Source organism: Heliangelus exortis, chromosome 2, assembly GCF_036169615.1.
Source record: "Heliangelus exortis chromosome 2, bHelExo1.hap1, whole genome shotgun sequence".
NCBI classification, from domain to species: Eukaryota; Metazoa; Chordata; class Aves; order Apodiformes; family Trochilidae; genus Heliangelus; species Heliangelus exortis.
Genome location: NC_092423.1, coordinates 711347 through 736559, shown reverse-complemented (window position 1 = coordinate 736559; position 25213 = coordinate 711347). Strand labels below are relative to the sequence as shown.

Genomic DNA, 25213 nt, shown 5'->3' with positions numbered 1-25213 from the left:
AATCTGCACTGAGGGAAAGGGCTCCAGAAAGGAGGACTCCAATCAAATGCCATTATTTACTCCTAGAGACATCTCTGAGGAACTTACCAACCCTCTGAAATGCTAAATCCTCAGCAGTTCAGAAAGAGCAGAGAAAGGCAGAGTTCAGGCAGGCTCTCTGGTTTTTCAGGCAGCCAGACTAACCTGAGGGCATGGAAAAACTGACTTGTCCCAGAGAAGGAGAGACAATTCTGTTCTCAGAACTGACAGGGCAAACACAGCAGTGCTCCAGTTAAAGGAAGAAGGTTAAATAACATAATAAGCTGCATGACAAAACAAAATCAAGCCTCCCTCCCAGATCATTTCTTTCTTTGGGGGGGATGAGCCGTGTTTTGTTCACTTCCTAGAGTCTCATAGCATTTCAGTGCCTTGCTAAGCCATCTCTCATCTCAGAGCTGCCTACAGCATCAATTGTCTGCAGAAATATCTGCAGCCCCCACTGCATATGATCACTCCTAAGGGAGCTGTTAATCTTGCACAGTTTAACAGAAATTGATTAAATGCAAACAGCCAGATGTCAGTTAAGAAAACTCAACTTTTTCCCAGCCATCTCCAGGAAGCAGCTTATTTTGCCCCCCCCCCCTTTTTTTTTTTTTTTTTTTATTTCGCTATTGGCTGCTGCAAAAAAATGAACCATAAGATTTATGGGAGCAGCCTCCTGTTCAAATACCTCAGCATCTCTGTGTCACAGGAACCATGAACTGCCCTCTTCATTACAGCAGAAAGAGGAGCTTCAAACTGAGGAGGGACCAACTCTGACAGATCCAGGTGAGCTTTGATCACATCACATGAAGGAAAGGAGATAGCTCAGTGTTCAGCAACAGAAATGGTGAAAAGAAGAGCATTCAGAACCCCAGACTGGGTTGGGCTGGAAGGGACCTTAAAGCTCATCCAGTCCCAACTCCCTGCCATGGTCAGGGACCCCTCCCCCAGCCCAGGGGGCTCCAAGCCCCATCCAACCTTCAACACTGCCAGGGATGGGGCACCCACAGCTTCCTTGGGCAACCTGGGCACCCAGGGGCTCAGCACCCTCACCCCAAACAATTTCTCCCTCCCTCCCTGCCCAAGATCTCCTCTCCATCTCCCCTCTCCCAGCTCCAAACCCTTCCCCCTCGCAGGCTCCCATCCCTCCAGGCCCTTGTCCCAAGTCCCTCCCCAGCTTTCCTGGAGCCCCTTCAGGCACTGGAAGGTGCTCTAAGGTCTCCCCATGGGATCCTTCTCTTCTCCAGCCTCAACACCCCCAACTCTCTCAGCCTGGCTCCAGAGCAGAGCTGCTCCAGCCCTCCCAGCAGCTCCAGGGCCTCCTCTGCACTGGCTCCAACAGCTCCGTGTCCTTCTGCTGCTGGGGACCCCAGAGCTGGACCCAGCTTTACCCCAGGGGGGTCTCCCCAGAGGGGAGCAGAGGGGGACAATCCCCTCCCTGGCCCTGCTGCTCACACTGCAGGGATGCAGCCCAGGACACAGACTTTAGAACTCATCTCCCCTTGCACTTTGCACCCCCAGTCTCCAAGAACAGGATCAGTCTCAGTTGCAGCATCACCCAAAGGGAGAGGACTCAGATGGGAGCAGTCAGAGCTCCCTGGGCCAGGGGAGGAGAAGAGGATCCTGAGCATCCTTCAGGTCTCATTTCAGTTCTGTAAGTCTGGAAGCTGTAAAGCTTTCCTTTCCAATGCTGCTATACCAGAACAAAGGATGCACTATTTCAGAAACACAAACTGCACTGAAGGTGTATTTGGTATTTTATGGGTTGGAGATGGCAATTAGCTGCTCAAAGTGTCCCAGAATAGCAGCAAAAAGGGGGATTACTGACGAGCATATTTCTAATTATTTTTTTTAGTGGATTATTAATGCAAGGCTAAATGAATTGCTTGAAACCCATTTGCATAGAGAGCAGTTTTATGGGTTTAATGAGGGGACTCCAGCAGCCAGCTTGCCAAGCACCCAAGCTGAACTGCCATTTACTCAGCCTTTTAGAGCATAACCTTGCTCCCAGGTGTAGATCTGCTCTCACCACCAGCTCCCAAACAGCTCCTCTGGCTCAGCCTCACCCTACCCAGACACCTTTCAGAACAACAAGCTCCCCCTTTTCCAGAAATGGTCAGATTAATCCAAGATTACCTTAGTACTTGTCAGCACCACTGAAACGAGACTGCTGAGATAACAACAGATGCAGTGTAGCTAGAAAAGATAAAATGCACAATATAATCAGCCTTACCCTATTTTCAGTGATGGGACTGAAATGGAAGAAGATTAAAGAGCTAAGGCCTCCGAGTGAGCTACAACTAGAGCCAGGATTAGGGAAGTTTCCTGACCCCCAGGTTCATATTTAGCACATGTCACACGACCTCTCAAAGCCACACCAACATCCCAGCACACAATTCCTTCTGAATTTTGTTTGTAAGCTGGATAAACCCCTATTAAATCAGTTGGTTTTACAAGCAGACCCCCCTGGCTTGGAACAGGACGAAGAGATGAAAACAAAACAAAACAAAAAAAAACCAAAAAAAAAGAAGAGGAGACAGCAGCTTGGAGCAGGAGAAATGTTCCCCACAAAGCACCTTCCCCTGGCTCTGCTGCTGCCCATTCCTGCAGGAGAGCCATGGCCAGATCCTGCAGCTCCTCTTTGCTTTTTGCTGTTAGTTCAGTAGCTCATCCCAAGGGCTTGGCCATATTACCAACTCAAAGGCAAATATTTAGCCAACTGATCTAACAGGAAAGATAAATTCTCATTGTTAAGCTAAATACAGTCACAGAATGTCAGGTTGGAAGGGTCCTCAAGGATCATCTGGTCCAACCCTAAATAATTAACCCAGCCTAGCAAAAAGGTGATGATGAAGCATTCAGACTAAATTTAATTTAGTTTTACACTATGATTGCTTGTTTTATTCTTTGACAAATCTCCCTGGCATTTAAATCTGAGTAATCCCAAGGGTCGTTGCAAAAATGGTACTAACAGAATAAGCAAGCAGAAAAACAGGGTGTTGTCTGAGGCAATAAGGAGGGGAGAAAGAAGAAAGTATCTTTGTAACCTGGAGCTCAGTCCCAGAGAGAGAGGGTAATGAAAGGAAAAGTGGGCAATGTAACTGCAGGATAAAACCAGGACCCATCCTTGGGTTATAAAGCAGCAGGGGCAAGAGGTCCTTCTTGTTTTAAGCAATAAACCTCTATCTCTCTTCTGCCTGCTTCAAAAAGTCTTTAACCAATACTATTCTGATATAAAAGGTTGATTCAGTGTCCAACCATTCAGAGGATGAGGTGTACAAAAAATACCACAAAAACACCACAAAAACAAAGTCCTGAGAAACAGCAGCCAAGTTGCTTTTGTGTACAGGCTGATGAACTCCAGGTACCAGCAGAGAAGAGAGAGTTCTAACTGTCTGTTAGTTATTACTCTGCATACTTCATACAAATCACTTGGTTTCAATGCATTAATAAAGCTACAAAATTCAAAATACAAGCTCGAAAGCCCAAGGCTTGAGTATCTGAAGGAACAGCTACTTGCTCAGGAAATTAAGCTTTGTAAAAACCAAATTGATTCATCCAGCTGCCAGATGCTTCCTGGAATGACTCTTAAACACGCTACAAAAACCAAAGGTTTTGTATTAACATTTTTTAAATCTCCCTAAGCCTCACCATAAAGCTTTTAACAGCCTTCTCAACATATGTACTGCTTAATTAGAAGCTTTTTTATTTTCTATTCCACAAGTCAAGTCAGGGTACTTTCCACCTTCCAAGGTGAGAAGTCAAAAGCAGAAGCAGCAGCTTGCTGGGGAAACACCATTCAGGAGAGACACACCATGGGAACAACATTTTCATCAACAAAAAAAAGGCCCCTCCTTTTACTCAGAGTCACCACTGGAGCTTTCAATGCATTCCCAGTAGCCACCACCAGTTCCAGCTCTCACTGGGAGTGAGTTCCATGGGTTCCAGGACCCACTGTTCCTTCATGGGTGAGGGTGCTGAGCCCCTGGGTGCCCAGGTTGCCCAAGGAAGCTGTGGCTGCCCCATCCCTGGCAGTGTTGAAGGTTGGATGGGGCTTGGAGCCCCCTGGGCTGGGGGAGGGGTCCCTGACCATGGCAGGGGGGGCACTGAGTCAGCTTTAAGGTCTCTTCCCACCCAACCCAGCCTGGGATTCTCTGATTTATGCACCAGCAAGCAGGTTTTTAGGCACCCAAAGTGGCACTGGGTAGAAAAGGCCCCTGGCTTTCTGAAATCCCACCTCCTTGCTAATTCCTGCCTCTCCCCCTTCCTCACCTCCCAGCTGTGCTTTGTGCCACCACCACAGCCCAGCAGCACCAGTGCTTTCCTGTCACAGAGTCACAGAATGGCAGGGGTTGGAAGGGACTTGGGAAGATCACCTGGTCCATCCCCCTCCCAGAGCAGGCTCAGGGCAGTAGGTGATGCAGAAACAGGTCCAGATGGGTTCTGAAAGTCTCCAGAGAGGCCTCCCCAGCCTCTCTGGGCAGCCTGGGCTCTGCTGCCCTCACAGCAAACAAGATTTGCTTAGGTTTAGGTTGAATCTCCTGTGTTAGCAGCATCTTGCTCCCTGTACCCACAGACAAGTCAGTTCTCCAATAAGTTATTCCTGTGAGATCAAATGCTCATGTGGTCATTTCAAGGTGCAGATGAAACCAGCATCCTGACCTGATTGTTTACAAAATCCAGGGTATCTTAACAGAAAGATGAATTTAGAGAACACGGGTGACTGGCCAAGGTACATCTCCATCACAGCCACACAAAACCTGGCTATTCTGTTCTAAGCCAGAGAATCACTGAGGCTGGAGAGGACCCGAGATGTGGAGGAGCAAGAGAGACTCAGGTAATGAAAGCTCCTAAATACAATACTTTTAGCACAGACCTGCAGTATTTTAGTGCCAGGCTGCTGCAGGACATGATGTTAGAGCAGCTGCCCAGGCACCCTTCCAGTTGCCAGGAGCTCCAGCATCCCTCAGGTACATTAAACCTGCACGTGGGCAGAGGACACAGAAGAGCTGTGTACATGAAATGCACACTGAGGTGACAGATCTGTGTCCTGCTGGGCTCCTGAGTCACCTGGCACAGTGATCTGGGGCCCTGGCCACCCTCATGCAATGCTCCACCAAACGCTCCCCCACGGGAGGACCACAGCCCCTGATTTATCCCAGGGCATGGAAAAGGATTTCAGAGCACTGGGGTTGTCCAAGCAAAGCTCTGTGCTGAACAAACATCTACCCTGAGCCCTTCAGCCTGGAGAAGAGAAGACTCCAGGGGGACCTTAGAGCTGCCCCCCAATCCCTGAAGGGAACCTCCAGGAAGGCTGCAGAGGGACTTTTCCTCAGAGTGTCCAGCCAGAGGACAAGGGGAAATGGATTGAAACTGCAGGAGAAGAGGTTCAGGCTGGAGCTGAGGAAGAAGTTCTTCAGCAGGAGGGTGCTGAGCCTCTGGAACAGATTGCCCAGAGAAGCTGTGGCTGCCCCCTCCCTGGAGGTGTTCAAGGCCAGGTTGGAGGAGGCTTGGAGCAACCTGGGCTGGATGAGAGGTGTCCCTGGGCATGGCAGCAGCTTGGAGCAGATGAGCTCTCAGCTCCCTGACAGCCTCAGCCATTCTATGATTTTCCTTCATTCTCAGTGTTTATAAAGGTCAACACCTGGAAAGTGGCTTTAAGCTTTTCTGAACTGCTGCTGAGCTGGGATTATGCCATCACAGAAAGCCATGAGGGTCCTTCAGAGCCCACATGGGAGGTGCCCAGCAGAGCACAAACCTTCATCCTCCAGGGGGGAAGGGGAAGCAGCACATCCCATCCTGGCATTGCCTCTGCTTCCCCCCTGGATCCTCCCCAGGAATCAAGGAGCACAAACAACCCCCACCCTCTGCCCCCCACCCCTGGCTGCCAGAGCAGCTTCCTCCAGACACCCACCTTCCCTTCCAGCTCAGACCTAAAAATAATCACCCCAAAATAATCAGACACACACTGAGAAAACCTCTTAGTCATGCCTGTCTGAAGAGCCCAACAAGCCTCCTGAATTATTCAGCTTGCTGCTTTTTTTAGACTGAAGCATCAGAAAACATGAACTCTCCTTGAGCGAACACGCTTGGATGCAGACCCCATCTAAAAAGCCTAAAGAGCTCTCCCTGAAGACCAAAAAGTATTAAAAGCCTTATAAATAAAAACTTGCATCAGATGGGAAACACACAGGCAGGTAGAAGAGGGAAAAGCAGCTTTAATTAGAACAGCACACCTTTCAGTGTCCTGGTTACCAGATGCCACACACATAAGGAATTTGTTAGGTCTTTTTTTTTTTTTTAATTTTTGTGCACTAGCAACTTATTCATCAGCAAAAGGGGGTTTGGATAGCAAGCAGCAAAGACTGAACCTCAGCTGGGGTGGCAGTGAAATGCTTCCCATGTACACACCAGACACTCAGAAATACTGCTCAGTGCCCACTCCCACAGAGGTGTCATTTTCCTGTGAATCCTCAGGAAATCAGACCCTTAAGCCAGAGGAGGAGCACTGCCACCAACACCAATCCTACCTAGTTGATACGTGCAGATCTTTAGTACCTTGTGAGGCCAGGATGGCAATGAGCATCCCCCCTCCCTCCCCATTCACCTTTCATCCCTGAGCGCTGCAGGAAGGAATTTTCCTGCTCTTTCTCCCCACCCTCCTCCCCCCCAACAATAAAACCAAGTGGCTCATTGAAATAATTTTCATTTTCATCTATTACCTAACTTATTCTCTAACAGCCATGTTTCCAAACATCTGCCCAGGCTGTCCCAGTTTAAGCCATTTCTCTCCCAGCAAGCACAGCAGAGGGGCTGGAGGAGCAGAGGCACAATCTGCAGATCTCACCTAGGACCAAGCAGCAGAACCCCAGAAGATTCTCACCACAGTACAACTACTGAGAGGTTAGTTTGAGATGTTTATTAAGGTGGTTTATTTAACAGTCATACACAGCTTCACATCATACAAAGCATTGGAATCATAAAAGGAAAAATATCAGAAGTGTTAACAGACAAGCTTGGAAGCACAAGAGAGTTATAGTAAGTTCTGCAGGGATTTTGTATCATCTCCTAAGCCTGGAGAAAGGGATGGGTAACAGGAAATTTAAACAGAGGAACACATTTGGTGGCTACCTGGCTTACTGAAAATAAAAGCTGCACAATGAAACGCACACTCCTGCAGAGTCATTTACTGCACTGAGTTGTCAGCAAGACACATTTACATTTTCTGGGAGTAACAAAAGATACAACACTCAGCATGGACCCAGCAACACCCCCTTACCCATCCCCTGCCAAACCATCCATCCTCCCAGGACAGGCACCTGCCCCAGGAAAAGCAAATGTGTGACACTGCAGAGCTTTGGGCACCTGTCCTGGAAGGAAGAACCACCCCAACCCCACAGAAACCACCTGGCTTCCTCTACCTACAGTTCACATTCAAATCTGTAAACCTAATGACATTTAAAATAAACAGGGATAAGAAGATGAGGGGGGAGGAGGGGGGGAAACAAAAAAAGTGGTAGTGTCATGGAATGAGTTATTCATGTTAGCAGCTGAGGCAGTGACTGAGCCCCCGGGTGCCCCCATCTCCACTCACAGCCTTTGCTTTGTCCTGCTGAGGACAGGGCTGTGCCTGGTGAGGTGACATGGCACTGGGTGGCACTGACCAGGGGGTCCTGCACCAGGCAGACCCTCCCCAGCCCTGCTGCCAACTGCTACCCGTGCCAGAACCCCTCCTCTAGCCAACACTTCCAAACATCAGTGCACTGGTATAAAAATAAAGCAGCTGTGGGAAGGGGAGAAAGCCTAATAATCAGTTAATCTGCAATCTGTTTTTCAAGCTGAAAATATTTCTCTGTAATTATTTGCTCTCTGTTTCTAGGGCACAAATAGTTAAACTCTCTTAAGGCAAAAGGTGAGGAGGAATGACTTGTGGAACCAAGCTAAAAGGGCAACCAAACTAGCTGTGATGCTGCCTTGTTCCAAAATCAACCACATCAATGTAAGAAAAAGCTACTAAGAGGTCATGAAAAACAAAGTCAACGCCACAACAATCTCCTTTTCATGGTAAGAGACCGAAAATCCCCCAAGAGGAAAGCACTTCACAACAAGAAGAAGGACCAAGCTCCTCTCCTGGCATCCCATGCCAGTGCTCTCAGCTCTCAGTGGGAATGAGCAGGAGAGCAGATGTGAAGCACAGCTGGAGGAATGGTCCTGGGTGGCCTCAGACCCATGTCTGAGGACTTGCCACCAACCCCAAAAACTGGTGAGGCTTTGGAGATCTGTCAGAGGTGGGGACTGATGGCTGCACACAGCAAGGCAGAGGAGGAGCTGTGCCAGGCAGTGAATCCTGAACCCCAAACACCTCCCATGCTCCACTCCAGAGGGAAATTTTTGTACAAAAATTTGAAATTTAATTTAAAAATTGTAAAGCAATGAACTGCCACCAAATGAAAGAACCAAAGCCTGGAGTGCCAATGCAGAGGAGTGAACAGGCTGACTGCACCCCATCCACTGCAGCAGCTCTGGACACCAGCACGGTGGGTGGGGAGCATCTGAGGTCTCAGATTAAAAAAAATAAAATCAAATCAAGACTGGATGAGTCACTATCTGAGGGAGAACTTAAAAAAAACCAAACAAACAACCTGCTGGTGGCCCTGCCAGCAGTATTCTTTCCGGGTGAGATACTCTTCCAGTAAATCATTACCAGACCAGTATGGTACTCATGGGTACCAGCAGGGTACTGGGGATACCCAGGAGGAAGTTACTCTCTTCACAACAAGAAAATATCATTTTTAGGCAAGTGAAGATCTTCACAAGCTAACTTTTGGCAATTTGGAGAATCACATCCTTCCTTAGACTGGATTTGGGCTCAACTAAACCCTGCACTTTCCTCAGGTGGTGTAGGTAAAGTTCCTTTAGCTGCACAACACAATTATCCTCAAAAATATTGACTTGTCTACACAAAAACCCAGCCCAGCTTGCCTGATGTAAAATATTTAGTCTCTCTAAATTATTTCATTCTTTTGCATTCTTTTTTTTCTGTCGAATGACAGTAACTGACACTTCTGTGTTTGGAAAGCTTTGCAGCTTTATGGACCTCACAGGAACTGCAATGGATTTGCTGGAGCTCTGCTGGAGGTTACAACAGGCCCCTTCCTTTCGGGGTTGATGGAAAATGTCCCAATTATTTCAGGAGAGATTTAACAAGCTAGTCCCAGATCTTTTCTTCCTCTCAGTTTTAGAAGGGACTGATTATTTTTCATGGAAGGTAAAAGTTTCACCCATTGCCAGAGCAAAGCTAAAAGTATGAAAGTTAAAGGAAGGTCATTTCCTTCCTGACTTCCAGGGCTTGCAAGAAGCAGTAAGACAGCAAAGCCACTTCCTGGGGCAGGAATTTGGGGTGAGTTCTTCTCCTTTACATTTAATGGCAAATGCTCAAACCCCGTGCTCCACCCCTCCCCAACCAGAAACAATCTGCTCCTCACTCAGGAAATAGGTTTTCCCTAAGCCCAAGGCTGTGCAGGATGATGTGAAAACACCAGCTTTGAAAAAGACAACGTTACAAGAGGTAAAAACCTCGTATGAGAAGGTTCCAAAGCAGCAGGAAGGGTAAAGGCAGCTACAAGTCAGCATTATTCTAAGAGGCTGTGGTGAGCATGGGGGGGAGGGAAAGGAGCTGCAGTCATGGTGGACCCATCCACTATGAAAGCACAACTTGAAATCTCATCTCAAACCTTCTGTTATTGAGCAGCCATGGAAAAGGACACAAATTAAAATTTAAAAGTGGTTTGAACTAAAAAAAAAAATCAAGTGGAAAAAAAAAACCAAATATGGAGCTGGAGTTGTGATTTTAAACCAGTGGGAGTGCTGAAATGGTGCAGTTAAAAACCATGGTGCACATTTGTGCTTACACAAGGAAAGGAAGGTTTCAACAAGCACTGCAGAGCAGAGAGGGAGGAGGAGGAGGAGGAGGAGGAGGGCTGCTCGGCCGGCACCACCACCCTCTGGGTTCTTCTACACCGAAAGTCCAAGGATGGAAAGCAAGAGCTCTGTAAAATGCTGAAGATTTTAGAAGTGTAATGGCAGGTAGAAAAGTAAACTGGTCTTGTATCAGTGGCAGCCCCAGTGTTAGGAGACAGTCTAGGCTTCTAGGAGGAGAAAATAGAAGAGAGGAAAAGAAGTAGGAGAGGGAAAGGGGACGGGGAGAGGGGCAAAAAAGCGCAAGTCATTAGTAAACATCAACATTCAGGTAGCACACTGCACAACAAGCAATATTTCATTTAGTGCAGCCAGGAGATTTGCCAAAAGCCAGATTAGAGAGATGTGGAATTCTGCTTTTCAAAGTGTCTGAAAAGACATCGGTGGTCACGCCACAGCACGACATGGTGCCACATGCAAAAAATTAGCTGGGATAACTCATGATTAGTGACAAACTGCCATCAAGAGAGTAGCAGCTTTGGATGCTGCTGAAAAACACAATTTGCACTGAAAGCAGTGATAAAGGATTTCTGTGACCCAATCTCAGATGACAGAAGGACAACCAGGCTGGCTGGGGAGAAAGTCCAGCTAGAGGAAGTATGGACAGCAGAGAGCGATACTTCCTTAGGTTACTTCTCACCTTCCAGCAAGATAATGAACAGCATCTTGGAACAAGAGGTACCCAGATTAAACCATACAATCATCCTTGAGGAATTTCTTTCAAAAAAAAAAATTATTTTTTTTTTTTAAATATATCATTCCTTCCAACTCTAGGCAAATATCCTGCAGCGAAGAGGCGCACTATTGCACTATTTGAAAATTATGCAGATTTTTTGGTTTAAACCTGTTGTCAGGAGTTTTCCTAAGCACCCCCCTAACCTTTGCATGGTGTAAGTTGTATCCCTAACTCAGTCCTGGTGCCAGCAGTGGTGAGAAGCTGGTGACAACTTCCCTGCACCCTGGCTGCCTCACGTCAGCTGCAGCAGACACAGCGCTGCCCCCCGAGCGCTGAGCCAACTGCTCCTCTATTTATCCTTGTAAGGAAGAACAGAATTCACAGGGAGAGTTTCAGTCTCTGGGATCAGTATCCAAGCCAGAGCTCCCGGGCTGCAGCTCTCAAATTCTCAAAAAAAAAAACAAAAAACAAACCCCAAACTCGAAAAAGCAAACAAACCAAAACAAATAAACCAAAAAACCCACAAAGCAAAGAAGCGATCGCCACCCAGGGCTGAGCACTGCCAAGAACCAGTTCCGTGGAGGAACTGCCAGTCTCTCCCTTTTCAGAGAAAGCAAAAGGGTGCTTTACATTCTGAAATACTGGGCTATACACATCCCTGCATCACTGCCACAATAAAAACAACTCAACAGTGGAGATGGGGTTTTGCCCCCCAGTCACATTTGTTTGGGATCTGTGCCACCTGCTGCAGTCGCCGTATTTTGGAGTGGGGCAGCACAGGCTGCCAGAAGAGCACTGAGACTTCAGGCCTCTCCAGTTCTAACCTCTGCACAGGCAGACACCAGATGTCTGCAAATAATGCTGAAAGCAGTAAAACATTAGCAAGTCATCGCCCTGTTTTGAGAGGTGAAAAGACTACTGAGTGATGCTTCCTGTGACCTAGGCTGCAGAGATAAGCAGGCATTTGTATTTTCAAAGAGTTTGATGACATCTTTCCTCAGTATTTTCCCTGAAGTCTGTTTCAGAATCCAACTCCAACACAGTCTGGCTTTTAAATGCTCTCTCTGTAGCTCTGACCACTGCTTTTTGTAGCAGAAATCTGGTTTCCTCAAGCATCACCCTCCTTAGTCCCCTCTCAGCTATTCCGTTTCCCACCTCAGTGCTGGGCCCACACTGCACATCAGAAGAACCATTTCAGTTTTAAAAAGACAGAGATTAGGGACCAGATCCATCTGAAAACAAAGAAGCCAGCCCAAACCTGCAGCTGGTTTAGGGCCAGGGGCAAAGGGCTTTAGGCAGCACCACTCATTCAGTGCAGAACCAGGCACTGAACTTCATCACCTGGGCTGGAACAACTTCCCTGGAGTTTTGCAGAGCACCAAGTCTGAAAACACCTCCATTATCTGATGGAAAATTAGCACTTCTCCCATCCTCTCAGATGGGTATTTCAAGTATTCCATAGAGAAGGGGGCAGGGGAAAAGAGTCCACGAAGCAGTTGTGTTTTACAGATCTGCTGTTCTTCTGAAAAGCCTAATTAACTTGATGCCTCTGACTCCTCGTCCTTTGCCATGCTGCTTCTATCACTTTGATGTCACCTCTAGACAGCCCTTAACAAGGAAAAAAATACAACTCTACCCCACAAAGATGAAACACATCAGTAAATTCAAAAGCTTCAGATACATAAAAGTATGTTTGATCAAAGCTGTGAGCATTTAGCACATGAAGAGTTAAAGCTCCACTGAGCTACTGTTTGGTAAATAACATCTTTTTTAAAGATAATTCAGAAGTTTAATTAAAAAATCCCAATGTATCTCTTTTTTTCTCTTTTTATATCTATCTCCTTTCAGTTATATGTATTAAAAAAAGAAAGAGGAGGGTTCAGAAGTGTTCTTAATGTCAGTTTTGCACAAAAAAAAAAAAGATGCACAGCTTCCTTTTGAGTGTATTTACAATGGCAAATTAAGCACAAAGATCAGTTTTTATATTCCTATCCTCGATAAGAACATAAAACTCATAATCTAAATAGAATTACAGCAAAAAAAAGTGTTTTAATTCATGCCTGTCTCCCACTCCATACATTCAGCATTTTCTCCTGGATTATTTTTGCCTTGGGGCCATGCTGATGGACCAGCACGATGCTGATGCTGGAGCTGGAGGTCATGGAAAGGGAGACCAAATAAACACCTCTTACCAGTGCCAGGATGAAAACAGAGTTCTGAGTATTTTCTGTTCAGGGAAGGAGATGCTTCAGTTTGGCCTCTCAAACCCCTCAGCATAAAAAAACCAACCCCCTGGCTCATGTGAGCAGCTGTGGGGTTTGGTGCTGCTCAGCCTGGAGGGTTCAGCTGGAACTGGGTGGGAATCCCAGTTCACAGTAAGAAGGACTCATGACTGGGGACTAACTGGTGCTGATCACTTAGCTGCTGACAGAAGACTGAGCTGAGCAGAAAGATCAATTATTTTCCAGATCCCTCTCCAGTCTGAAATGTTGGTCCACTGAAGTCCCAAGCTCCTTGCACACAAAGCTATCCTAATGCTACTGGAAACAAAGTTCAGAAGATCTCAACTTCAGCTTTGCCACTGCTAAAGCAAGTCTGAGGAGATATTTACAGAAGGGTAGTGTGAGGTGGAAGGAGAAGCTGCAGAACAAACACAGCAGTGTAACTGCAGCAGCAGGTAAGAGGCAGTGAATAAAAAAACTGCATCAAAGGATGGTAGAACTCAGGAGAAAGTTCACTGTCAGCCTCGTGGGGAAGAGAAGTCCTTCTCAGGGGCAGGGTGGAGTTCAGCTATGACTACTCTGGAATCACTGCAAAGCCATTCAGGTATCATCATCAGTGCCCTGGGTGTTGCTTTCCCAAAAATGACCATGGATAAAGTCCACAACATCTTCAGAACATGGCTTTATACAAATAAACAATTTCAAACCCCAAAAAGAACGAAGTCTGATTTTGCTTCAAAATCTTTCAAAAGATCATTAAAAAAAAAACACAAAACAAAACAAACCAACCCCCTACAAAGAAATAAGACTCAAAAAGAAGATGCATTTGGTCACAACCAGGTTTTGCTGCTCCAGTAACAAAGAGAGAAGTCGCCGTGTTTCCTTCAGACATTAGGCACGTACCTGGGTGGTGATCTTCCATCCCATGGTCACCATTCTCTACAACTGTTGGCCCAGAAGCTGAAGTATCTGCAAGAAACCAGAGGAAATGTTAGCACTGGATGATTTAAATCTTAATAGAAACTCAAAACCAACATTGCAAGGACACTGCAGTGTCATCAAACACAGATAAAGGGTTTTTTTCCCACCAAAAAATCAATGCTGAGATGTTAAGGCACCCACATGACACTGAGTCTGTGCCACTCGAAGCTCAGAAGGGAGAGCTTTTCAGCCCAGAAAATCTGGTCTCATGAAGGGGGCTCAAAGCCTAACAGCCAGGAGTCTCTCTTCCTTCCTCCCATCACTCAGACTGAGCTTTCCTGAGGGCAGCACCCATCTCTGTGACTCTGGGTTCCTTCAGGCAAACCATGCTCAGCCAAGCTGCTGCTTGGCAGATGATGCCATTGCCCTCGACTTTCCTGAGCCTGTTGGCTCCCTCTCCCAGAACATCCTCAGAGACAAACAGACAAAGCATGGGGCAGGCAACTGCACTGAGGAGGATGGAAAACTGGGAGAAAGGTGAAAGGAAGCACAAAGCCCAGCTGGAGCACTAGTGATAGCCCCAGCAGCTGAGAAAGGGTCCAGTACTGCTAAACACCTTCATTAATGACCTGACCAGTGGAGCAGAACACACCCCCAGCAAGCTTGAAGATGACACTAAACTGGGAAGAGAGACACCATCCAGAGGCACCTGGACAGGCTGGAGAGGAGAGCAGAGAAGGATCTCCTGAAGTTCAAGAGAAATTGCAGAGTCTTGCCCCAAGGGAGGAGTAAACCCAAGCACAGGTGTAAACCTGCCAGAAGGAAGGTCCTGCAGAAAAAGCCCTTGAGGTCCTGGTGGCCACCAGGCTGAACATGACCCATCACCATGCTCTTGCAGAAAAGACCAGCAGCATCCTGGGCTGCATCAGGCACAGCACTGCCCCAGGCTCAGGGGATGATCCCCTCCCCAGTACAAGAGAGATGGAGCTACTGGAGAGAGGTCAGTGAAGGGGCATGAAGATGATTAAGAGATTGGAACATCCCTGATACAAGGAAAGGCTGGGACAGCTCATTATGGAGAAGACAAGACTTGGGGGTAAGAGCACTTGAAGGGAGGCTGTGAGGAAGCCTGGGGCACACTCCTGCCCATGGAGCACAGTGAAGGAACAAGAGAGTCAAGAGGCACAAAGTCATTCCCCAAAATTTTAAAATATTGGCCCACTTCAGTCCTGACAAGTTTTTTGCAGACAAAGCAGAAAAGGATATGACAACCTCCACTTCAGCTTTGACAGCACATTGCTACAGCAGGTATCAGGAGAGATTTAGAGAAGAGTGGCTCAGCCTGGAAGTCAAGCAATTCCAAAAAATAGCACAGAAGATCCTCACCACCAAGAGATTTTGTCTATCTTGGTCTGACATTGTCAGATAAAATTTGAAGAGGCCCCAGGACATACCTGCTGAACTTGGTGAGCACAGCAGCAATCACAGAACCCCAGGATGGGTGAGGCTGTCAGGGAGCTGAGAGCTCATCTGCTCCAAGCTCCTGCCATGCCCAGGGACACCTCTCATCCAGCCCAGGTTGCTCCAAGCCTCCTCCAACCTGGCCTTGAACACCTCCAGGGAGGGGGCAGCCACAGCTTCTCTGGGCAATCTGTTCCAGAGGCTCAGCACCCTCCTGCTGAAGAACTTCTTCCTCAGCTCCAGCCTGAACCTCTTCTCCTGCAGTTTCAATCCATTTCCCCTTGTCCTCTGGCTGGACACTCTGAGGAAAAGTCCCTCTGCAGCCTTCCTGGAGGTTCCCTTCAGGGATTGGGGGGCAGCTCTAAGGTCCCCCTGGAGTCTTCTCTTCTCCAGGCTGAACAATCCCAGCTCCTCAGCCTCTCCTGGGAGCAGAGCTGCTCCATTCCCTGGAGCATCTCTGGGGCCTCCTCTGGACTGGTTCCAACAGCTCTGTGTCCTTCTTCTGGTGGGGACACCAGAGCTGGGAGCAGGATTTGAGGTGGGGTCTGGCAGAGGGGGAGAATCCCCTCTCCTGACCTGCTGGCCACGCTCCTCTTGGTGCCCCCCAGCTCATGCTCAGCTCCTGCACACACGACCCAGGGGAAGCTCAGGCAATGGGGAACCAGAGAACTGAGCTCTAAAGGTGCCTTTAGTGTCTGCTCCTTGGGCCACCCTAGGAAAGCTGCTCTGCTCACGGGGAGCTCACTCACAGTGTATAAAGTTCCTGAAAATGCTGCTTGGAAACCATCTTTGGGCATAATTAAGGAACTGAATTAAAAATGGGGTTTGTTTTTTTAAAATGCTGATGAAATTCTGCATCCAGCCTGTAAGCTCTGCACTGGGCTGCAGAGGGTCCATCACTACAATCACTTTGGCAGACTTTGGGGGAATTTTATTGTTTAAATGACTGCCCTTGAGGCCAGACTGTGGTCCTTACAAAAGCAGCTGGACTGTGCTGGTATTCATCCTGGTGCAGGCTGCCAGCAGCACAGTATTTCTGCAGGAGACCATCACTATGAGAGATGAGTATCACGAGGCCATTTACCTCAACTGAAGGTATCAGCTTTCCACCAAGTCTTAAAATATTTTCTAGTAACTTCTTAAATAAACTCAGCTTCATTTCTAAGAATTTATCCCATTTTCCAGCTGTGAAATGTGAAGAAAAGTCATTGCTGAGCTAAACTTAACAAGCAGCACGAACTCCAAGAGCAGTTCCAAAGAAATACTCAGGGCAACGGCTTAAGAAAACCCTATTGATAAATAGATAAAATAAAAATAAAATGAAAAGACTCCTACAAGAGACACACATTGAGTTCCCTGGAGTTGCTGTTATCCCTCCCCTGAGGCCAGGCAGTGTTAAAGCAAAGCTGCATTACCCACTGTACTTTAGAGGCAGCACTTCAGGGCTTGAGCCACCTCTCAGCCAGCAAAGGGAAAGTCTTCAGTGGCTGATCCTGGTGCTTTACAGAAATTCCACATCAACTTGCCAGACAGCTTATAGAAAAACATACACCTACATCCTCTTCCAGTAACTGAAAATAGGCAAGGAATCCCTGGAGCTGTTTCTCAGCAGTCAAACACACAGCTCCTCCTGCTGTCAGTCCTCACAAGGACTGAGATTTACTGCAACAGCTGAACTGTCTTAAACTGGGAACTGGGAGAACTGGTGCCAGGCCCTGAGTTTACTGATCAGTGCAGGCAAGGAGGAATCAGGGTCATGGGAGGGTTTCTGGGACACTGCTTCACAGGTGCCAAAAGGTAAGCTGGGTACCTCCTGGAGGAACAAGGGGTTTAGGACAAGATCCCCAAGGAATTCTGGAGCAGGGACAGGCAGGTGACAGCCAGGGAGCTCAGCAGGAGCTCCAGGTTTTCCTAAGTCCTGCTCAAGTGGGAGTCATAGCACTGGTTTAATGAAGGCAACTGATGAGGACAATAGAACAGAGGCTTCCCAAACATGGCCAAAAATCTTTGGGTGGTGGGGAACCAGCAACCCCCCTGGTATGACCCAGAAACTCACTGCCATTTCCTTAGCACTCTGTAATTGAAAACTCCACTACAAGTTCTGTGTTAAATTGCACAAATGGATCCCAGGTGGCTTTCAGTTTCCTTTGCACCTGATCATCACACCTGGTACAGACAACAGAGCTGGTGACACCATCCATAGCCAGCTCTAATGCCACCACCACTCTGCAGGCATTAAAAAGAGGACAGCAAACCAGTACAAACTGGGGCTGCAAGTCTGTGTGCACACCTTGAACACCAGCTCCAGCTTGCAAAAATCCCCCTCATCTGTAAGAGTGGGTTGGTGACACCTGGACTGAGCACTCTGTGTGCAGCTGAGCTCAGCTTTGCACTCACACCATCCCCTCAGTGCTTCTGGCACCTCGGAGCATTTCAGCTACTCAGAAAATAAACACTCCATCTGCACTGAAGTTTCATTTAGAGACTCATCTCCCAGGCTGCAAGTGATCCAAGCCAACTGCCTCCTGTCACAAAGAACCAGGGTACCCTCCCTCCCCTACCCAAGGCTCTGCAGAATTCAAAATTAAACAAAACCAAAACCCTACCAAAATATTAGCCAAGCCCACTGAACACTGGGGCAGGTGAAAAGGAAAAGCTCAAAGCTGTGCTTCTGGCTTAACCTTCCACAGAGCTGAGGGGTGCCCAAGCCTCTGCAGCTCAGACTCCAGAAGCACCAACACATTCCTTCACAGCAGCTTCCTCTCCATCAGTCCCCTATACTCATTCATTAAAAAAAAATTAAAATGTAAGACTTAGCCATTCCAGGATGCTATGCAAACAGCTCTGCAAACAGGCAGGGATGAGCAGGACACAGCTGCACAGGCAGTGTGAGCTCAGGCCAGCCAGGGGCTCCCCAGATCAAACACTGAACCAGGAATAACCTCAAGATTTCAGGCTCAATAGTGGCTTCCTCAGAAAGCAGAAGAATCCAAAATGCTGTGTCTTTCCTTCTGCACTTCCCAAGAGGGAAGGCTGAAAGGCAGGTAAGATGGTTTCTTGTACAGTTTTAGCTTTTTTGGTAGGCAAGTTTCTAGCAAATCAGATCAAACCAAGCAACTGCAGCTGGCATCAGGAGATGTGGTGTGTGTGCCCTGCAGGTCAGCTCCTCTGCAGCACATCAACTCATCCTGAGTTAGGCAGAGTCCAGGTGTGACAGTACCCAGCAGCCTCCCCAGGGCCAGGTCTCCTCCTCCCTCCTGTTCTAAATTGCATAAAACCAAAACCCATGTCAAGATGCTGTAACTACATAATCCCCATCAGAATCACAAGATAGTATTTGCATCTGGCTCGTGGATCAAAGGATTGGTTTTTATATAAACAAATTTCAGGCCGTGCTGGCTAAACCCATAATCTCCAGCAAATGGACAGTGCCAAGATAAAAAGCTTTAATCTCCAGCAGTGACTCGGCACAGAGTGGGGAAGCAGAGCCCAGAACATTTCCACCCTGAGCTCTGCAGGGGACACCAAGGGGCAAAAAGAAAGCAAAAAAACCCCCAAAAAAACCCAACCTTTTGGCAGGCCAGGGTGTGGATGGACAGGTTGCAGGTGAGAGGAACTTGGGATGGTTTTTCATTTTATCACACATTTGTGTGTGTAGGTTTGGTAGGATGCAACTTTGCCAGACAAAAAGAACAGGATTGGGAACAAACCAGCTGATAAACTGAGTGCCATGCAGCCAAAACTGGCTGGGAACTCCTGAACAAGGATCCTGAGCTATTTCAACTCATCCAGTTAAATATACTGCCCCAAAACTGCTTCTGAAAGTGAAACTCACCATTCCCAGAATCACAAAAAAAAAAAAAAAAAAAAAAAAGGCTTGGAGCTTTGCTTGCCTTTGGCATGCCAACCATGAAGGCCTCGTTTGGAGTCTGCAGCTTCTCTCTGACCATGAGGATCAAAGAGAATCTGAATTTAAAGGGAAGCCAAGGTTTGCCTGGCTCTGTTTTGGGGCTGCCAGAGCTTTGGAAGCACACAGGTGTTGTCAGGTGGCCCCAGCTGCAGCATAGCTGCACAGGCAGCTCTGGGCTCCAACACCAGGAAAAGGGGCACTGCCCTGCACTGAGATCCCCATCCCACCCCCTCACAGTCCCTGGTTTGGGATGGAAGAAACCTTCAAGTTCATCCAGTTCTATCCTCCTGCCATGGTCAGGGACCCCTCCCCCAGCCCAGGGGGCTCCAAGCCCCATCCAACCTTCAACACTGCCAGGGATGGGGCAGCCACAGCTTCCTTGGGCAACCTGGGCACCCAGGGGCTCAGCACCCTCACCCCAAACAATTTCTCCCTCCCTCCCTGCCCAAGATCTCCTCTCCATCTCCCCTCTCCCAGCTCCAAACCCTTCCCCCTCGCAGGCTCCCATCCCTCCAGGCCCTTGTCCCAAGTCCCTCCCCAGCTTTCCTGGAGCCCCTTCAGGACCTGGAAGGTGCTCTAAGGTCTCCCCATGGGATCCTTCTCTTCTCCAGCCTCAACACCCCCAACTCTCTCAGCCTGGCTCCAGAGCAGAGCTGCTCCAGCCCTCCCAGCAGCTCCAGGGCCTCCTCTGCACTGGCTCCAACAGCTCCGTGTCCTTCTGCTGCTGGGGACCCCAGAGCTGGACCCAGCTTTACCCCAGGGGGGTCTCCCCAGAGGGGAGCAGAGGGGGACAATCCCCTCCCTGGCCCTGCTGCTCACACAGCTCAGCACAGGGGGGTTCTGGGCAGCAAAGAGAAGCTGAAAGGGGGAAGGTTGAACCCCTGTGTCTGATCAGTGCTGGCTGTGATGGGACTGAACCCATGGTGGCTGAGATGCTAAAGAACCCCAAGTCAGTTCCCTCACTGAGCACAGGAATTACCCCAGTGATGCCAAACCAGTTTACAGCAACTAAGCTAGAGAAAGATTAATTTCTCTTTGTAAAGCCTAACAACTGGATTCATTTCACTGCTTTTGCTCATAAAATGTGCACAAATTTCAAGAACATTTGGGCTTATCAAGGCAACACTTAGGGTGCTCCATCCTTCTTAGGAAAGCAGAGGTGTATTAGGTAGTTCAGGAACTCAGCCCAAGATCAGGCACCTCTGCAATACAATTTAAACTTTAAGCAAAAGCACCAAAAAAGCCCCAAACACCCTCACATTGACATTTGCTTTCAATGAACTTGTGGTACAAGGCCCCACACTGAAATGAACCCCAAATTTCTGCAGCTGGGCCACAAGATGATGGGAAAGCAGCTGAAATCTGGGGCAGCATAAAAAAAACCCAAACCCACACACAGTTTAGGAGTGCAGCCTTGGTATCACCTGGGGCTCTGTGAACTCATTTTGATGTTTATATAGAAGTGCCTGACATATCTGAGAGCACATTCACATCATGCTGGGTGCTTGTCTCTGTACAAAAAGACAAAATAGGGGTTTGTACCAGCCTGAAGTTTTAACTGCTGGGGGGGCAGGAATGGGGATGGACAGACTTTGCAAGGGGGAAGGTGTTTATTGTGGCATATGGGATAAAAATGCAGGTATCTTAATATTATTTGCTAATGTTTTTAATCACTCTGAAACTCTGGGGTGGGTGGAACATTCACACAGCCCCAGCAGAGCCATCTCGTGGTGACACAAACCCAAAGACACTCCCTGCAGGAAGTGAAAAGAATTTTTGTTACTTACATCATGCTCATCATTTGCTTCCCTGCTAAAAATCTAAATATACAGTTTAGACTTGGCATCAAGGCTGTGAACAGAGGCCAAGACTGCAAAAAGATCCATTTGTTGTGCTGGGTACAGACCCACAAAGAGTTATGCCACAGGCCCAGTCTCTGGACACAAGTCCTCAGCAGAACCAATTCAGCATTCAGGAACATTTCAGAAACAACACCCGAACTGACAGAGGTCACAGGAGCACTGCTGCCTGCTCCAAGCTACTGAAGAACAGGGTTTCCTTTTTCCTTGGAACTTGCTCCTACCCCAAAAAATCTCTTCCTTCACACTTTTAGGATGTAAATCCCCTAAATCACAGCAGCACCCTAATGACAACTGCTGCTACAGCCTCTGTGGCTTCAACTGGAAGCTCCTCAGCATCCTCTGGACTCCTTGGAGCTGCTAAGGAAAGGCACCTGCCAGCAGAGAGCACACACCCAACGTGATCCTGCAGCCTTATGTAAAGCCCACAAGGTCCTAAGAGGATTAGCCCAGAATTTGCAAAATTATGCTGTCCAGCCAGGTGCTAGGAAGAGAGTAAACCCCTTTTTTTCTTAAGCTATGCTTTTCCAGTGATATTTGAAAAGTTAACTGTTATTAGAGCTTTAGTCTAGGATAAATTTGTAGGTAAGCAGTCAACTGCTCATCACCTCTCCCTCCTCATCTCCATCTCTCTGTACTCATATGATACACCCAGGTCCATGCTGGGGACCCATCTGGCCATTAACCTTGCCTAACCTGGCTCCTGGGTTTAGGAAGGGAAAAAACAAAAAGTAAAATAAAAACCTTGAGCAGAGCTGGAATAGCTGGAGCCTGACACGACACATGATGAAACCTCTTCTGACTGGGGAAAGGCAATCTGGGCAGCAGAGACCAGGCTGTCTGAACACATTCGTGCCTTTTAACATAAATAAATTAACAAGCAGGGGCTGAAAAGCCTGATCCATGAAAGCTACTCCTCTCCCTCAGGAAAACAAAGCTATTTACAGTCCTATTTGGAGCCAGGGACACAGAACTTTCGGTGCCTTCCCTGCAGCAGTCCCCCCTCCCCAGCAACTGCACCTCAAAGCACTGCCCTAAGACCACACCAAACACCCCACAAGGACCTTGAAATAGCTCACCCAGGCTCATTTACTCTCTAGCCTCAGTAAAAGTAAGTACATTAAGCTTTACTGTATTTTTTAAAGAGTTATAGACACTGTATAAATCTCATGGCAGAAACAGGTACCCTTACTGCCTCAGGGAAAAGCAACTGAGACAAATTAAGATACAACAGGATCAAATCCTAAGACTGGCCCATGGAGCTTCAATAAAACAGAGTTCTGACCTGCAGAGCTGGATGGTCCTTCCCTTCCTGGTACAAGGTGGCAAAGCTAAAAAACATCATTTTATGCACTCAAGGCAAGCAAGCTCTTGGGCTTCTTCAGTTAGGGTCTTGGTTTTGTCCTGCCAAAGGTTTAGACAATGCTCATAACCTTTCCCCACCTGTCCCAACAAAGGGAAAAAACACATCTCCAAACCAAGAACAAGAAATTGCATCCCCCTCTTGAGCTGCAGGAGGGGAAGAAGTTCTGCCCAAGCAGCCCAACAAGTGACTGTGCAGCCAGGGGGGCAGTGGGGAGGGGAAGGGGGTCAGAGGGGCCAAGAGGTGCAGATGGGAGCCCAACCCCAGGGCTCCACCTCTGACCCACTGCTGCACACAGGAACCTGCAGCTTTCCCACAGAGAACTCCTCAGAGTTTTAACTCCTAAGCAAACCCAAAAGGCCTCATTATATCTGCTTCAAGAATACAAGATAATTGAAGCAATCAGTTCTGGTGGGGCCTTGAGCCCCCTGGGCTGGGGGAGGTGTCCCTGCCCATGCAGGGGGTTGGGACTGGATGAGCTTTAAGGTCCCTTCCAACCCAACCCAGTCTGTGATCCCATGATGGTTCTGCTCAATGCATACACTTTGAACTTAAGGAACCTGCATTTCAAACTAATATCATGAGTTTAACACTAACTGAGAAATTCTGGTGCTGAGATGTTTTAGAATCTCTAACTTCAAGAACAAAGCCTTATTTTAAAATATCCTTAAACCCCATGCAGAAGTGGCAACAAGCTTTCATGCTTCTCTTTTACTCCCACTTTTGCAATGCTAGGCTCTAAAACACCTACTGCAATTCATACAATAATATATATTTGAATTGACCAAAGCTCAAAGTTTCACCATCTCTTTGCTCACTTCCAGCCTTCCTACTCGTTTGTTACCATTTAAGGAGCTATGTTAGTATGGGACATTCAAAATCACATTTTCTGTATTACCAGGCACTCAGCACACTCCTAAATGCAAGTGCCTTAAACAGACCAGAAATCCCCACTATAGAATTCCTGAGTTCCTCTTTATTCTGATGAATGATTGTTATACTTCTCCTGCACGTTCCACTTTGACCAACATTGATAAACATCAAGATTAAGGCAAAAAAAGAAAAACTTTCTTCCAAAAGAAGTCACCAGGCTACCTGTCTAGGACCAAACATCTTTAACAGATGTTAAAAGCCAAAAATCATGATCAAAGCCAAAACATGAAAAAATAATGAAGGCAGTACTTGTCATGGGTCTATTTCATTTGGGGAGAAGACACCACACTGGCAAAGACAGAGATTTAAATTGTTTACTGAGAAAGAAACCCAGTGGGTGACCCCCAAATCTCACTGTTTTCTTTTTTCCTCAGTGAGGCAAATGCATAACCCTCATTTTCCTAAACAGTTTCTGATAAAGCTATTGACACTAATGAAGATCAACTGCTTTGGTAGATGTTCATAACCAGAAGACAGCACCACATTTTACTGTATATGCACAGAATCTGCATACACATGCAGCAAGAAATCAAAACAAGCAGACTCTCAGATCAGGGGAGAAACAAAGCTTTAGCTGTTAAACATCTGAGCCTGAAGCTCCCAAAGAGTGGGGACCTTAGGAAGATGCTGACCTGCAGACCTCAGCAGCAACAGCAGAGTCTTTGATCTTTACACTTTAGATTTGCCACTGGCCAGGGTGGCACAGTTCTACTATTTTAAGACAGAAAGCACTGATATGGTAATTGCAGCAGTCACAAGCCTTGGATGGTGCTTTCTCTGGGATGCCTGAGGCAGCCCACAAAATATTACCATAAATAATATATTCTTCTGTGGACTGTGCTAGCTTCATTTCCAGGCTGAAGAACTGAGCAGATGGTAGAGTAGAAAAGCAAGAAACAGGATTTGATCTCAATCTTTGCTTTTACAATAAACTATTCTGACTAAACCCAGCAGCATGTAAAACCCAGCAACATTCCAATGAGCCAAAGCACTCTGTGATGTGAAGTGATGCAGGGACTGCTCTTGTACTCCAGACACTTACGTTCCACCTGAATACCATCAGCATGGGCTTTGCTTTTGGGTTCCTGGCTCCCAGGTTTTGCCTCATCTTCATCATCCAGCAGAGGAACATAATCTGTTTTATCTACTTTTTCTCCAACCACATCATCAAACTTCTCTGCTTCCAGAGTGGCAATGAAGTCCCTTTTCACTTCTTCCTCAATCTCGGGAGGTGGCTCTGTCAGAGCATCTGCCAGACTGAGGTTGTGATCCAAGTCAGCCATGCTTCAGCACCTCAGCAACCTGAAAAGTGATGGGGGGAGAAGAAAAAGAAAGCAACGTTTTAATAAGAGGCCTTTTAAATTTATTCAGAGTTTGATGTTGACAGCTGTGAGGCTCCTGTGCTGTAACATTTGCTTCAGTGCTCTGTAATTCCCAGATGTTTACAACATCCCAGAAACAGATCACCCAACGCAGGTTCTACTGCATGGACTCTTCATATGATGTTTTATCAGAACCTTAAATTTAAAAAACATTTAAAAAATAAAAAAACCCAGTTCTTGGCCAGCATAAACCCCATCTTACACTGATTTCTGCCTTGCCCCAGATCTGGGAGCTAATTCCACATCCTCAGCAGCAGAAAGACAAATGACGCAAACGAACTCAGTTCCTGGGTTGGACTCCACTCAGCTTCCCCTATGGAGATTAAGATTTTACATAAGCTCTGATGTATACTTCAGTGATGCTTCTGACCCCACTGCTGGGGTCCTGGGGCACGGGCATGTCCTCAGCAAACCTTGCTAATACCAGCAAACCCACTCCAGCCCTTTGTGCTGGGAGCACAGGCTGTAAGAGTGCTTACATGGAGAA

The 25213-nt window shown here is 47.3% G+C and overlaps 1 protein-coding gene across 13 annotated transcripts in view; it reads right to left on the bottom strand.

Moving 5' to 3' along the window:
* Positions 1 to 25213, bottom strand: part of MAP4 (microtubule associated protein 4) — a 166448-nt gene that overhangs the window by 88127 nt on the left and 53108 nt on the right. For all 13 annotated transcript variants that reach the window (XM_071734492.1, XM_071734485.1, XM_071734494.1 and 10 more), the window contains 2 exons: positions 24387 to 24646; positions 13801 to 13866 (listed from right to left, as the gene is read on the bottom strand). In XM_071734492.1, coding sequence (XP_071590593.1) covers positions 13801 to 13866; positions 24387 to 24627 — 307 coding nt within the window. In that variant the 5' untranslated portion in view covers positions 24628 to 24646. The remainder of the gene's footprint in view (positions 1 to 13800; positions 13867 to 24386; positions 24647 to 25213) is intronic.